A 13,939-nucleotide genomic window follows, 5' to 3' on the forward strand; every position below is an offset into this window, starting at 1 on the left:
GAAGAACTGAGGGAAAGGCAGGGCTTAAATAGCAGAGGGGAGGACCAGTCGAATGGAATTGAGCTTGATTGCATCAGCTGACAGAAAACAGTAGGCAGGGTGCATCAGACAGGGGGAGCCAGAGAAACAAGACAACACAGGAGGAAAAAATGGGTAAAGGAACAAAAAGGCTAGCCTAGCTGCGCTAGACCCAGCTCTTAAGACACAAGGGTCTAGGAACGCTCGACAGGGAGGGAGGCGGGCTAAAAGGGTGTCTTTCAAATCACTCTGCAGCAATTGGGTAGGTATACAACCAATCAGCGCAACGAATAGGCTGACGTAGTTCCAAGAGCGCCGGCGGATTGTGGCTAAGTCCCATTAGCTTCCCAACCAGCGGAGCCAACTGGTATATTAAGGATTTGCCATATCCCGTCGGCATAAGTCCAAATACGTCTTTCTTCTCAATGAAACACTTAAGTGCCGTCCTTTGTTTATCTTTCAAGTTGAATTTTAGCTTCAAATCTTTAAGGGCTGTGGCCAAAGCAGAGTCGAAAGATAACTGTTTATTGTGCGCTGGTTGTTTCTGTCAGAATCATCGCGCCTCTGTCGTCACTTCGTTACGCCCGCCTTCTGACTCTACACTTCATGGTGATTGGTCCGGCCAGTTTTAGGAGAATCCAACCTCGAGCCTTATGGAGGGTAACTAGACCCACCCTGGCAGAGAATTAAATTCGCTGCCGTGGGTTGTCTAGCACTGCTAGGCTACAAAAAGGCAGCAACAGGGGCAGAATCCTGACACCTATATAGGTGGGTTCTTCACATAAACCCAACAAGTGCTTGGACATATGGTTACTGGTACCGCTTTGTCTGGACAAGAAATAGCAATAAAGCAATAAAAAAAAAAGTTATTTTAAGAAATTTGGTGTTTAACTTTGGAATTTTTAACATTCCCATCCCCGAACTTAGAAGGCCACCTGGAACAACAGATACCACAATATACAAGGTAAAAGGAAAAAGACTGCAGAGAACACATCTGTGGATGATCTGCTTTTCACAAAAGGTGTTGTTTCTAAAGGATTTCTGGCGTTTAACCCTCGTGTTGTCCTGCAGGTCAAAATTGATTAGTTTTAAAGTTTGAAAATGTGGGGAAAAGAAATAGATGTCCACATTTTCAACATTTTTGGGAAATCTTTGAATATTTTTTGGTGGGGGGAAAAATAGAAATGTTAAAAATGTTTCTTAAGAACATTCACAAAAAAATCAACCAAAATCCAGAGAATTTCGCTGGATTTTGATTGATTTTTTTGTGAATGTTCTTAAGAAAATATTAGAAGTTCTACTAATATATATGTAATCACTTTAGATATTTTTAGGATTTTTTTTGAAGATTTTTACTCATTTTTAAAAAAAATATTTACAAGAATTTTCTTGCCAAATTTGGGGAATTTTTTAAAAAATATAACTTTTAAGGAATTATTGGAATTTTCTTCCTGAAGGTTTTGCAAATTTTCAGAAATTTGGGGGATTTTTTTGCTGAATTTTTGGATTTTTTTCAGACAAAGAAACAATTTTTTTTGGTGCCCGTAAACGAGGACAACAGGAGGGTTAAAGATACATGCTGTTGATCTACATTGTAAAGCGTTAAAGCCTTTGGCATAAAGGAACTGGCCTCAATTCAGCTTAACGTGTTCATGCGTGAAAATCAGACCCTTGAACACAGGCATTTCAACTCTTCCCACAGGTTTTTCCAAGAAAATGTCAATGAGAAACAGCTTTTTAAAATACATTTTTTTCCACCTCCCATTTTTGCAACATCAGGGAAATTTGAGATAACATGCTTGGACGTTCTTGAATCCCATCCAAGGACTGACAGCATCAGCCCGCCGAGACATCCAAGTTAGATTTCTTGGAAACACCGGATTTCCATGACTGATTGTTTCATGTGAATTCCTGTGGACTGACAGTAATGCTGAGTGGTTCTGTACCTTAGAACATGATCAAACCGAGGAATTGCAAAATGAGCTCTTCATTGGACAGTCAGTCCTGCCGGGAGGGTATGTGTTGAAACCGCTGCTGCACTTCCTCAGAGGAATGATGTTCGGAAAGGACGCTGCTCAGGAAATTATTTCACAGCAGACATGATGATGATAATGATGATGATGAATACGGCTTGTAATCTCATTAAAATTTGTTTCAGGATCCCTTTATCAGCTCAGTTTCAAAATCAGTACATTTGTGTGCCTTCCTAATATGGTTTGCACAGGGGCTGAAAGTAAAAGCATCCATGTATTTTTGGTGGTGTTTTCAAAGATTTCACACAAAAAAATCAGTCACTGAGGGTGTATCCAGAATGGGAATCTTTTCCTACATTAAATTGCCGTCTTATTAGTTGGAAGGTTGCGCCTCTGAGTCAAGATATAGATTTACGTACATAGATCTCTTGTACATACGGTTCAATGTAACTGTCTGCATTCACAAATGTAATCAAATTCTTAAAAAGACGATAGTATATCCATATATAGTACAATTGTGTGTAATTTAATGTGTAATCACTGTACAAATCAACACTTTAATTTGCTCTATGACTCCTACTGTATAGTAATACCCACACATTGGCGTGTGTAATCCTATCCTGCTCCTATTTTGCACTAACTAAACACACAGTTACGTAGCTTAGCATGCTCACACAGGTCTGGATTTCCAAACTGTCAGAGAAGGATGAGCGCACCAAGGGGCACTCAAGGTCTCATGTTGTTGTAGTCTGAATCACAAGACGTATACTGATGGTATAAATCTGTCATTTCTACAACGCAGCATTCTCCTCCCCTTTAGCTATAATGGGTGTTAAGTTTTTCAAAATCTCCCCGTAGCTACAAGCAACAACAATCTCAGAGCAGCAACCTCCAAAAATGACACGTTTCATACAATGAGGCAGGCTTGTTTGGTTCCTCTGGGGAATTTTAATGATCACTGCAGTGCAAATGATCCACCAAAACCAGTTCCACCTGACACGATTTGAAGTTTGTGACTGGTTAAAAGAAACTCAATCAAGCCAGAGTGTGTTTTCCCCCTTTGTTGCTGGTGCTCTAGAATGGTGCAGTCAGACCACTCTACAGCACTGACACAGTACTGTGGAGATAGGTTTAAATGCACAAGGTTATTGGTGCAGTTTTCACTTTGTGATGATTTGCTTATTTGAAGAAACAGTAAATGGAAAGGACCTTACATGTTTCTGTATTTCCAACCAATCTTGGACAAATATCTCTAGTGATTCTGTTGATAATATTCTTGCAAACTACATAGAACTTCTGGTAAACCTTGCATGAGGTAGTATTCCGATATAAAATAAGGGTGGATTACGGAGACTCCAGCAAAACAGGTCAGGGGTTTTAACCTTCAGAACCCCAAGCATTTTTAGCTATTTTTTTGCTCCTGTCACATTTTTACTCACTGTGGGCTTCAGCGTAAAGTGCTGCACCTCAGCGAAAACAACACAACCATTGCTAGAAGGAAAGAGTACTCGGAAATGTCTTTTGAGTTGCAGAACACATTCAGAATGTCAACAATTTTGTTTTTGATCATATGTTTTCAAAAATTAAAGAAAACAATTCAAATCACAATCAACCTGTGAGTGCAAATGGGTGTTACACTGGAAAAGAATGGAGGGTTTCGCGTACTGGTTACTGGTTTTGCTACAGTCTCCACAAGCAAACTTCTTCCACACTTCACCTCTAGAAAGATGTTTTGTTATACGGCTTAAATCTTCCAACAACTTGCAGACAAATTACTTTTTTGTGTACCATTTCTGAGCCATGCTGCATTTATTTTACAAATCCAGAATGTTTTAGTCTGTTTTGTTGCCTCCTTTCTGCTTTATGTAGTTTCACTTGAAAACTTCTGACTGTTAGTCACATGAATCACTCATGGTTTCCCCGTTGTGTCATGGGGCAAAGAATGTTCATGCCTTTTGTTTTTTTTTTATAAAATTTTGGTGCAGAGGAATTATTTATGGCAATTTATGACATAGGTAGAAGGGATTTTAATCAAATATCACAATTTTAAGCATTGACTGGATAAATTTCCCTGTTGAAATCGTATGTTACACAGAATGCGTTCGAGGACTGTTGGAAATATGATGATTTATTTATTTGTAGCAGTTTCTGGCTCAAATTTATTTAATGACACGTGCATTTGAACCCGCCAGAAGGTTTTGGGTTTCAGAGGGTCAACAGATGCCCCTGTTACTGAATATCACTGTTGTGTTTTTAGTAGTGTGGGCTATAGGGTGGACTATGTGCTGCTGCTGATGTACATTTCCTATTTGTGCAAAAGCATATTTGGCTAATAATACCTTCAGTAAAAATGTAAAAAAAACAAAAAAAACAAACAGGCATTCATTTTTCTTACACTAACATTCTCTTCACCACAGGGGGAGCTGTGTAACACAAAATGAAACAGCTTTTTCTGCTCACATGGTCTTAATTGACGGCCTGTTGGCACCAGATCAGCCCCTGGAGGGCAACAACAAAACTGGAGACCATCTCAGTATATTGACACTCACCCAAAGGATGTCCTTGTCACTCTCCTCAGATACGGCATCTCAGGTGTCACTTACCTTTTTGGCTAAAAGAGAAAATTGCCAGGTGCACACTCAGGCCCTCGCTGGGCGCCTCCATGTGATCTCAGGGCCTGGAAACATTTTCACCTGCAACCCAATCCCAAACAGCGCTGTGCTCTGCGGGATTGGATGCGTCACCTTATCCCCCACTTTGTGTCCCATTACCCAGCAGTTGTAATGCTCACACCAGTGTAACGTGTCTAAGGTAGCAGGCGGGGCAAGCTGAGCTGGCCTGAAATTTAAATTAACCTCAGCGACATTTCTGTGTGCTGGGGAACAGAGGTGTTGCATTACCAGCGCCCTCACTCCCGCCATGCACACACACCTGTCGTACATACAGGCGAACAAAAGATGGTGCACACTCACATACGTTAGCTGAAAGAAACCCTGACACACATGTCTGCCACTAGTTTTTATGCTTATCTGCTCCAGCGGTGAGGCTCCCTTAACAGTGGCTGGTTTCAAAGCCACCGTGAGAGTCTGTTATCGGAGGAAAGAGGGGAGGAGAGAGCTGTGTGTGTGTGTGTAAGGAAATGTCAGGAAGAGAGGCTTACCATCTATTTTTCAGTACTGTTGAGCCTCCTGCTCGTCACAGGAGGCTGTACCTGGGCTTCCTTAAGATTGACTCTGTTAAGATCATATCACCGCTTTCTGTAAAACAATCTCTAGAGCATTGAAACTGTTGATCGGGTATGGATAACAAAAAAAAGTTACACAAGCACCAGCACAACGAAGCACTTCTAAATTTGCATTTTTTAAAAGCATTTAATATTTTATTTTGCAGGATGGTGCAACATTTTGGGAGCTATTTGTTTTCTTGTCTCCAGCTAAATGAGGAGACTTTCGTGTCCGTAGGCTAGTAGAAAACAGCTAACCCGGCTCTGTCTAAAGGTAACTAAAGCTGTCTGCCCGCACCTCTAATGCGTACTAATTAACTCAATTTATCTCATGACCAGCCGCTTCCTGAGGTCTCGGCTGGTATCCGAGTCGAGAAATAATCTGGCACATGACCCAATTTGTAGTTTTTACATTGTTTACACAGTTTGTAAAAAATTCTCTAATTGGCTGATCCCTCCAGCTTTGTACTTATTTTTATTTTTCTGTATTTTCGTGATGGTTGCATTAAGCTTCATATCACGTTAACCAGAATAATGTTTTTGACTGCAGTAATAGAAGTGTGGGTACATTATCCTCCATGCCATACTTGTTTATATGTAAATCCATCATGTCTTTACATGTACATATCCATATGTAAACTCAACATATCATAACTGTACTTATCCATTTGTAAATCTCACTGTGTCAATAGTAGATTCATCATGCCTAGCATATTGTATATGTGGGACCTTTTTAGTTATATTATCTTCATTTTTTTTAGCCCTATAGTGCTTTTTGTAATTATTGTGCTTCTTTCTACCTCATCTATATCCAGCTGCTGTAACATGGGAATTTCCCCAGTGAGGGATTAATCCTTGTGTTATCTTGCAGGAAAAAATTGATCCCTTTTAAAATTGGAAAATGTGGGGAAAAAAATGTTTTCACAGTGAAACTTCTGATGTCCACATTTTCAACATTTTTGGGAAATCTTTGAACATTTTTGGTGGAAAAAAGAAATGCTAAAAACGTTTCTTAAGAACATTCACAAAAAAATCGATCAAAAAAATCACGTTTTTTTGTGAATGTTCTTAAAGAAAAAAATAGAAATTTTAATGATATTAATGTAATCTCTTTAGATATTTTTAGGATTTTTTGGGGGGAAGATTTTTAATCATTCTTTGAAAATATTTACAAGAATTTTGTAGCCAAATTTGGGGGATTTTTTTTTAAATAAAACTTTTAAGGAATTATTGGAATATTATTCCTGAAGGTTTTGCAAATTTTCTGAAATTTGGGAATTTTTTTGCTGAATTTTTGGATTTTTTTCAGACAGGAAAACAATATTTTTTGGTGCTCGTAAATGAAGATAACAAGAGGGTTAAGAAATTTGATCTTATCTTATCTTATCTTGAACTCTCAGCAAGAAACTACATTTCCTAAACCGTGACACTCCTCCTGCTGAAGTGTTGTTTTTGAGAAAGAGGCAGTTTGAAGATGATGTTGAACTGACTGTGAGTCCCCCGGACCTTCCCAGCAGCCCAAGGGCATTTGGAAAGTGCTCTACCCATGCAAATGCAAGCTGGGCAGCAGAGATGGGGGCAGATGATCCCCTGTGGCATCTCCCTTAATTTCTCCCGAAGAAGTGGGTCACACAGGATGATGGGTGCAGTCCCAGACTCTCAGTGTTTTTTTGTGGCCATCATGCATCATTTAATGGTCTTGCTCTGCTCTGGAGGCATTTGTGTGTCTGACACAGGGAAACCCTTGTTGACAAAACCATTTCCCACATCTTAGACATCAAATTTCATTATTCAGCACTGCACTGGTTTGTTCTCACCCTCCTCGATGGAAAAGACAGCCGCACATCTTCGGGTATGGTCTGATATGGATTAAATTACATCTCCGCTCATTTCCCTTTTTGTGGTCTTATTGATGATTTCATAAGAAGAGACACAAATGCATCTTCCTGTCTGGTGAAATAGGAGATTCACTGGCAGGTCTTTAAATGGACCCGCAGGTCACGGCCTCATAAATGTTGTTTTGAAAACTCAAGGGAGTGACCGCATCAGACAATATGGTTCCCAGAGGCACCACGGCTGCTTATTAAAGGCATGAGAGAGAATGAAAAACAGCACGCAAGCAGAGGCTCAGTCTGGAAACCAGGTATGATCATGAAGGATTCATCTGTGCTCCTTTAATTACACTGGGTGAAGAGGTGAGAATGTTTGCTGTCCTTGTTTGGAGGTGTTTCTCCCCGACTCTTTCCACTTCGTGACAGCTGAAGTGCAATAAACTGAATTTTTTTGGCTTCTCACGTCAGCCTCTTTTCTTTTTTTTTTTTTTTTTTTTACAATTAGACGACATTGTTTAAAGTACTACTGGCTTGTGACTGAAGACAGACATTATGTTTTGAGCTGCAACGTATATCTGGTATTAGATCAGCATTAAGTTTATTAAGTTTGTTTGTAATCAGGTAGAAAACTGCAATCTAGGGTTGTAATCTGCTGGTCGATATGCTCTCATCCAGTCATTAGCCAACCAAATTCTCATTGGTTGACTAATGTTGGTGTTAGTTTCATGAGGAGAAAAGTGCTACATCAACAGCTTTCCAGGAGTAGTCCATTGATTTTGGCGCAGGAGGAACAGACTGCCTCAGAACACCCCAGCACAGGTTTATACAACTTTGAACTTGCCGAACCTAATGGGGACTGCTAGATCTAGGTCACCTACTGAAGGTGTATTTCGAGTTTTTTAAATTGGATGGCCAAAAAGTCGAGCATAAACTTTGCAAACTGCAAAAACTAACTTCTTTGTGTTATATTCTTCAGTAGTTCGTCATCTGGGATCACCAGTACATATAGCTGCATTTTCAGAAATCATAAATATATGGTGAGTGCACACTGGTCTGTGCAAAGTCTGTTGTCATTTTATTGCAAAACAATGAAGTTATAATGGTTTAATATGCTGCAAATGCTACCTTTAATGTCCTTTTTTAATTCATTTATGTACTGTGACCAATTCAGTTACTCCGGAGAAGAGCGTAAGATTTTCTTTAGGTGACTACAGCCGTGCAGGAATCTATCAAATCTATCAAACCCACGCTTTCATCTGATTTGTTCCATCCCCTCAAACCTGCAACATTTTTTACATGTGATGAACAGACTTTAACCATCATTATTAATCCTATATCAAGGGCAAACATATCAAGAGACTAAACTAAAGCAAAAGAATGAGTCTCTTTATGTGAGACTCATGAATGATCTATTCAAGACTGTGTTTGCTGGATCATGTAGGGATGTCACAGGTTTGGGGATGAACTAGCAGGAATTTCCTGTCTTAATATACAGATGCAGCTCATATTTCTGCTGTTGTGCTCAGTATGGAGCTATGGTACAGCAACTACTATCAAAAACACCGCAGAATAACTGATGAGTCCTTCATCACACATCGATCTAATACATCTGCAGAGTGAGCCGAATGGGAATTTGCTAAATAGTGACTCCCAAAACTGTATGTATGTTTTCATTAGTTTGTGAGAAAGTTGACTCAGTTGAGTAATGGAAACCCTCAGAGACAGGAATTTAAATGGAAAACATCATTTTACTTACACTATATTGGTGAATACCATAAGGATTTTAATGGAAAACAGTTGCACAGAGAGTTTGTCCCACTGTTCATATTGCTGTTTGACGTTGCCTCCTGAACTGTCTGCGTATGAGAGGTGCATCAAGGTGCATGCACCACTGAATAAATCCCATTTGTATCCCATATCTGGAGTTCACCAAACGCATGCCACTGCTTTTACTCCCGTCACAGACAGACCAGACCATCAACTCACCCAACAAAAACTCCTAATGGGCTGCGGAAATATGAATTATTCATCCAGGCTGGGTTGCATCTGCCTGGGTTTCTTGTGCAGGCACATGTTTTATTGCCCAGCTTGGCTCCATGACGACAGCTGGGCAAAACTGAGACAGATGATGACCCTGTGGTTACCTCAGTCCTGTTCATGGTGAGATATCACTTCAGTTCCCATGTGTAGCTCCATCAGCACTATACCACAGTGCTAATGGTGGAAGACTCCTCTGACTTTCCCTGCCTGCTGGGCAACGACTTGAGATACTCCAGGTGTCTGCGAGCGTCCTCCTGGTTAGCCCTGACGTAGTAGACCAGGTAGGAGATGACCATGGTGAACCAGCCGAACATGACAACCAGCATGGCCACGTCTGTAGTCCTCTTCATCGCCACACACAGGTCTATGTCTGCCAACAGAAAAGCAAGTCCTTTAACTTCTTTTTCCTCAGGATCAGAAGTCTGGCAGACGATGCCTGTCAGTGATGCAGGCTCCAGGTCCACACGGGGCATGGCCATCTGCAAATTGCAGTCACAGTGCCATGGATTGTTTGTTAGGTTGGCGCGAGCTCGCAGGCCCTCGAAGGCCTCCGCGTTAAAGTTTACTAACTTGTTTGAAGACAGGTCCAGGAACTGCAGAGAGGAGCCGAGGCCTCTGAATGCACCTGGTTCCAACTGGCTTAACTCATTATGTGATAGGTCCAGTTCAACCAGATGCTGTAGACCTGCAAAGGCGTTTGTTGGTACTGTGGTGAAGAGGTTGAAGTCCAGGTAGACACGTCGTGTGTCGTTGGGGATGTCCTGTGGGATCTCGGTGAGCTGCAGGTTGCTGCAGCGCACCGTCTTGCCGCCGCTCTCGCTCTCAGAGCAGTAGCAGCTCTTGGAGCAACTGGTGGCAGCATGATGGAAGCAGAAGGTCATTAGCACCAAACTGTGCAGCAGCAAACACATGACCACTGAGTGGCGTAGTAGCCAGTCTGCAAGCAGGGGCATTGTGGGATACGGGCATGCTCCAGGGAGGACCACCTGGACTGAGCGCTGAAGTCCACATCAACCTCCCCAATAAGTACTGAACCTACGGCATAAAAACAACAGAAGGTCACAAAGGCAATGAAAAGACACCCCTTTGAACAAAAACAGGAGCAGATTAGAAGGTGAAACATTTTTTGTCCTGTAAAACACGGGTGATTAAGAGTGTTCTTCAGAGGCAGCAGTGTTATTTATGGGTGTACAGTAGCTTGTCTAATTGCAGTGTGGAGGCAGCGGGAATGCTGCATGTTCATTTCAGCATGCTGGTAGCCAGAAACAACTGCTCTTTGTTGTATTTCCAGGAAAGTCCAAGGATCAGACATTCCCTTCATCCCTGCACAATAAACAAGCTCAGAAAATACTTTGGTGTCACTGTGCCTCTCTTATAATTGACATCCCCGCAGTGCAACACTATTTCAGTACACCGAGACTGGCATTAACATACTGATGTGACACCACGAGGAACACAACATTCTGAACAAAGACGAAAATCAGACCATTTTTCATAGAGTTGACATATTCCCCAGCTCTGTTGATCTATGTAGTTGATCGTCCATAGGGCATTTAGTCACAAGTGCAAGTAACACAGGGGTAAAAGACTGCCTGTCTGTGTAAACGACACTTTATATTTTGTAGATAAGCTTTTGAAAATGGCAGGTCTACCCACCCTAACACACTTCATTAATAGCTGATCAGGGCTATCTCCTATCCTGTTACTAATCCTCTTAAGGAAAAAGTCCTTAAGTCGGTGTAGCATCAGCAGCGGCCACCCAATCCTTTTGTTGGGGTAAATGCTAACGCTATAAACAGCTCCGTGAACCATCAAAACACGCAGTATGAAGGCTGGTCCTGTTTGACACACACACAAAAAAAGGACTTTAACATGACTTCTTAAATTCTCCAAAACGGCTGGAGACTGGGCAAGATCCACTTACCAAGATTAAAAAATGAAATCGATCTCTAAGTACTTCAAAGTATCGTATGACGTTGGGGGGTTGAGGACAGCGTGTGGTGGCACCGGTGTTGTGTGAGGGGGGGGCCGATGATTTGTCGATGAGACACAGCTAATTACACACGCTGTATGCCGGTTTAGGAGATGTCTGCCAATAATGAGTCATTGGGGGAGATGCAGGGTGAAGCAAAGCACAAATGAAGCTTGTACTATTAAGCTCTGAGTGCCCCCTCACACACAAGATAGGCTTTTTATCCATACGTCTTCATCAAGGCCGAGCAAACCAGCTATCAAAGCGTTTCCCCTCTGCACTCAGTGTCAGCGGGATGTATGAGAAAGTACAACAGCACGACAGAATCAGCCTAACACCCAAGCAAAATAAAAGCTTTTGAACGTTAAGCTTCCCGCAAAGACTATACTTTTCCCGTCACATCGCTGGCCAGCCCGGTATTTTGCCGTGAGATAATGATGGAGCAGAAGCAGAGGGCTGGTGATGGAGGAGGAGAGAGCATGTGGGCAAGCAGGGAAATTGGACACATGAGCACATGGTTGTGAGAGAAGGAATGATATCAAGAGGATTTAAGGAGAGGGGTAGCATTACAGTGACAACACAGGGAACATTGCGTGACACTAATGAGATATCGAGGAAAAGGGCAAATGTTAGTAAGTCACAGAGGCAGATGACGTAGAGGGCTGGCAGAGAAAGAACAAACAGGAGGGGAAGGAGGCAAGTGTGGATGAAATAAACGCATGAGAAATGTGATGAGTGGTGGGATGGGGCACCAGGATGAAAAATAGAAATGATTTAAATGGAATTCTCAGTTGGAAAGAAGGACATTTGCAAATAATTTAAACCTTATGAAAAATCTAAGTCAACATTCATAACTCAGCCGACCCCGAGATGAGGTGAGGACTTTGCCAGTGTTGTTGAGGTCAATGACTCTCTCGTATGATGAACAACTACCTTGCTTTTTAATTTACTCAATAAATACATCCCTCCTGCAGCCACAGGTCAGTATCTGGCTTCATAAATTCCCTGCTGTCGGGGGCCTGTACCGACAAGTTTCTGGCACCATCTGTATGGACTCAAAACCAAACACAAGAGCCATTAAAACACGAAATAAATTTATGATGCTAATATGTTTTCAGATGCAGCGTCTGTCGTGTCCGAAGGTGACATCTTTATGGCTTTCCTTCACTGCTCTGAACAAAGCATGAATCTTAAATGAGCTGCTGGTTTATCAAATGAAGATGACAAAAACGGGGACATGGGGGGAAAAAAGAGCATCCTTGACATATTTAACTTGAAATTATGACTTTTACTGCAGCTGTAATCATATTTCACTGCTTTCAGCCTCTTCCACTCATGATCCTGCGCAATCTGGATTACTAGATATGCTCTTTTTGTTCCTCGGAGCGAAACACTGTGCTCTGCAGATTTCCATTGTAACCCACAGGAATAATCTTTTTGACTTTACTCTGAGCTGTATGCATACACACACTAGTACTGCAGAGAAGTCAGCTCTTTTCATAGTGCATTAGCTTTTACTGTATGATACAGATTACAGATCTCACCAGAGACTACATTTTAATATTCATATCCTCAACATAGAGTTTAACACTGATCCAGTTACTTTCAAACTTTAATATTAATCACAACACAAGCTGATGGAATTTGAGATGCAGAAGTAAAGCATGCACAGAAGCTTAAATATCAGTTCCTGCTGAAATGTAAAATTCACTCATATACAAGCATCTGGTTGAAAAGGAACTCAAAGATGCCTCATGGGAACTGATACCCCTGTTAAGTTTCATCCAGCACCAGCCACATTTTTAAATTAAAACTCTCAAACAGCATATTCCCTTAAGGAGTAAACTGCACAGATGTCTAGAATCTCGCAAAGAAATCATTTGGATCGTCATCACACGCACATACTCACGTCTTTGCCGCTTTTCCTCTTCCTTCCATGATGTGTTTTTTTTTTCTAAGCACCAAAAAATTAAAATCGTCCAACGGATCAGTCCGCTCCACAATCAGCGGTTCGACCAGTACTTTGTTTGGCTTCCATTAAAGTCCTCTTGCAGCTCGTTAAACTTGTGCCGAGAGCCGCTCTGGCAACAACGACGCGCCACTGGAAATGCTCCTGCACTTCAGGGCTCAGCGCAGCCTTTTTAGTTTCCACGCAACCAGAAAACTAGGCAACATTGCCCGTGCCCGGCGCGCACTGGCAAGGACGCGGAGCGAAGGGGCAAAGCTGTCACAGATGATCCATATGTACGACAAAAAATATCTTTAACAGGCTGCTTTGGGATAACAGACACGTGGTGCGTAATGCACTTACGCACGGACGCGTTTTGGATATATTCGGCTGCTGCAGGAAAAACATGGACATACATTCAAGCAAATGTGCAAAGGCATGACAGATTTATACATGCGTGGATTGCAGTGAGTGGAGTGCATGCATCAGGTGCCAATAAACTAAAAGTCCACCCCTCCCACTCACGCAAACGCACAGAAATGATCTCATGCACAGCTCATACATGGAGAGGTTGGGCAGCCTGCCCACACTAATCATGTTTGATCTGAAGCTTGTTTCAAACTTGCATCCTGGCTGCCAGGAGCTGTGGATCTCTAGCCGTCTCCAGTCCCCCTTTTCCTGCCTGCTGCCAGCCGATAAGGAAGCCCAATCAAATCCACTACGAAAACACACGCCCATGGCCACTGGCCTGGGAGAGTCAGCCAAGCAGCCAGTCATAAGGTATTAATGGAATTAAAATCAATAAAGTGGGATACTCCAACTCAAATCCTCTCCCTTTTGCTCTGGAATGACTGTAAATGATTAACTGCTTTTTCTTTCTTTTGGCAGAAAGATAGACCTTAACATATGACTGGTTACAGTGAAATACACCGG

The 13,939-nt window shown here is 41.8% G+C and overlaps 1 protein-coding gene across 1 annotated transcript; it reads right to left on the minus strand.

Annotated features, from left to right (window-relative positions):
* Nucleotides 1–8,774: 8,774 nt before the first annotated feature.
* On the minus strand, nt 8,775–13,669 carry lrrc3ca (leucine rich repeat containing 3Ca). Its single transcript, XM_022204900.2, has 2 exons — nt 12,968–13,669; nt 8,775–10,121 (listed from the first exon to the last, which is right to left on the minus strand). The coding sequence occupies exon 2, from the start codon at nt 10,037–10,039 to the stop codon at nt 9,248–9,250; it is 792 nt and encodes a 263-aa protein (XP_022060592.1). The 5' UTR covers nt 10,040–10,121; nt 12,968–13,669; the 3' UTR covers nt 8,775–9,247.
* Nucleotides 13,670–13,939: the final 270 nt, after the last annotated feature.

The sequence above is a fragment of the Acanthochromis polyacanthus genome, chromosome 19 (assembly GCF_021347895.1).
Source record: "Acanthochromis polyacanthus isolate Apoly-LR-REF ecotype Palm Island chromosome 19, KAUST_Apoly_ChrSc, whole genome shotgun sequence".
Lineage (NCBI taxonomy): Eukaryota > Metazoa > Chordata > Actinopteri > Pomacentridae > Acanthochromis > Acanthochromis polyacanthus.

Excerpts from the sequence above, each read along its gene's own strand:
- lrrc3ca (XM_022204900.2), bottom strand. The coding sequence starts at position 10,039 with ATGCCCCTGCTTGCAGACTGGCTACTACGCCACTCAGTGGTCATGTGT.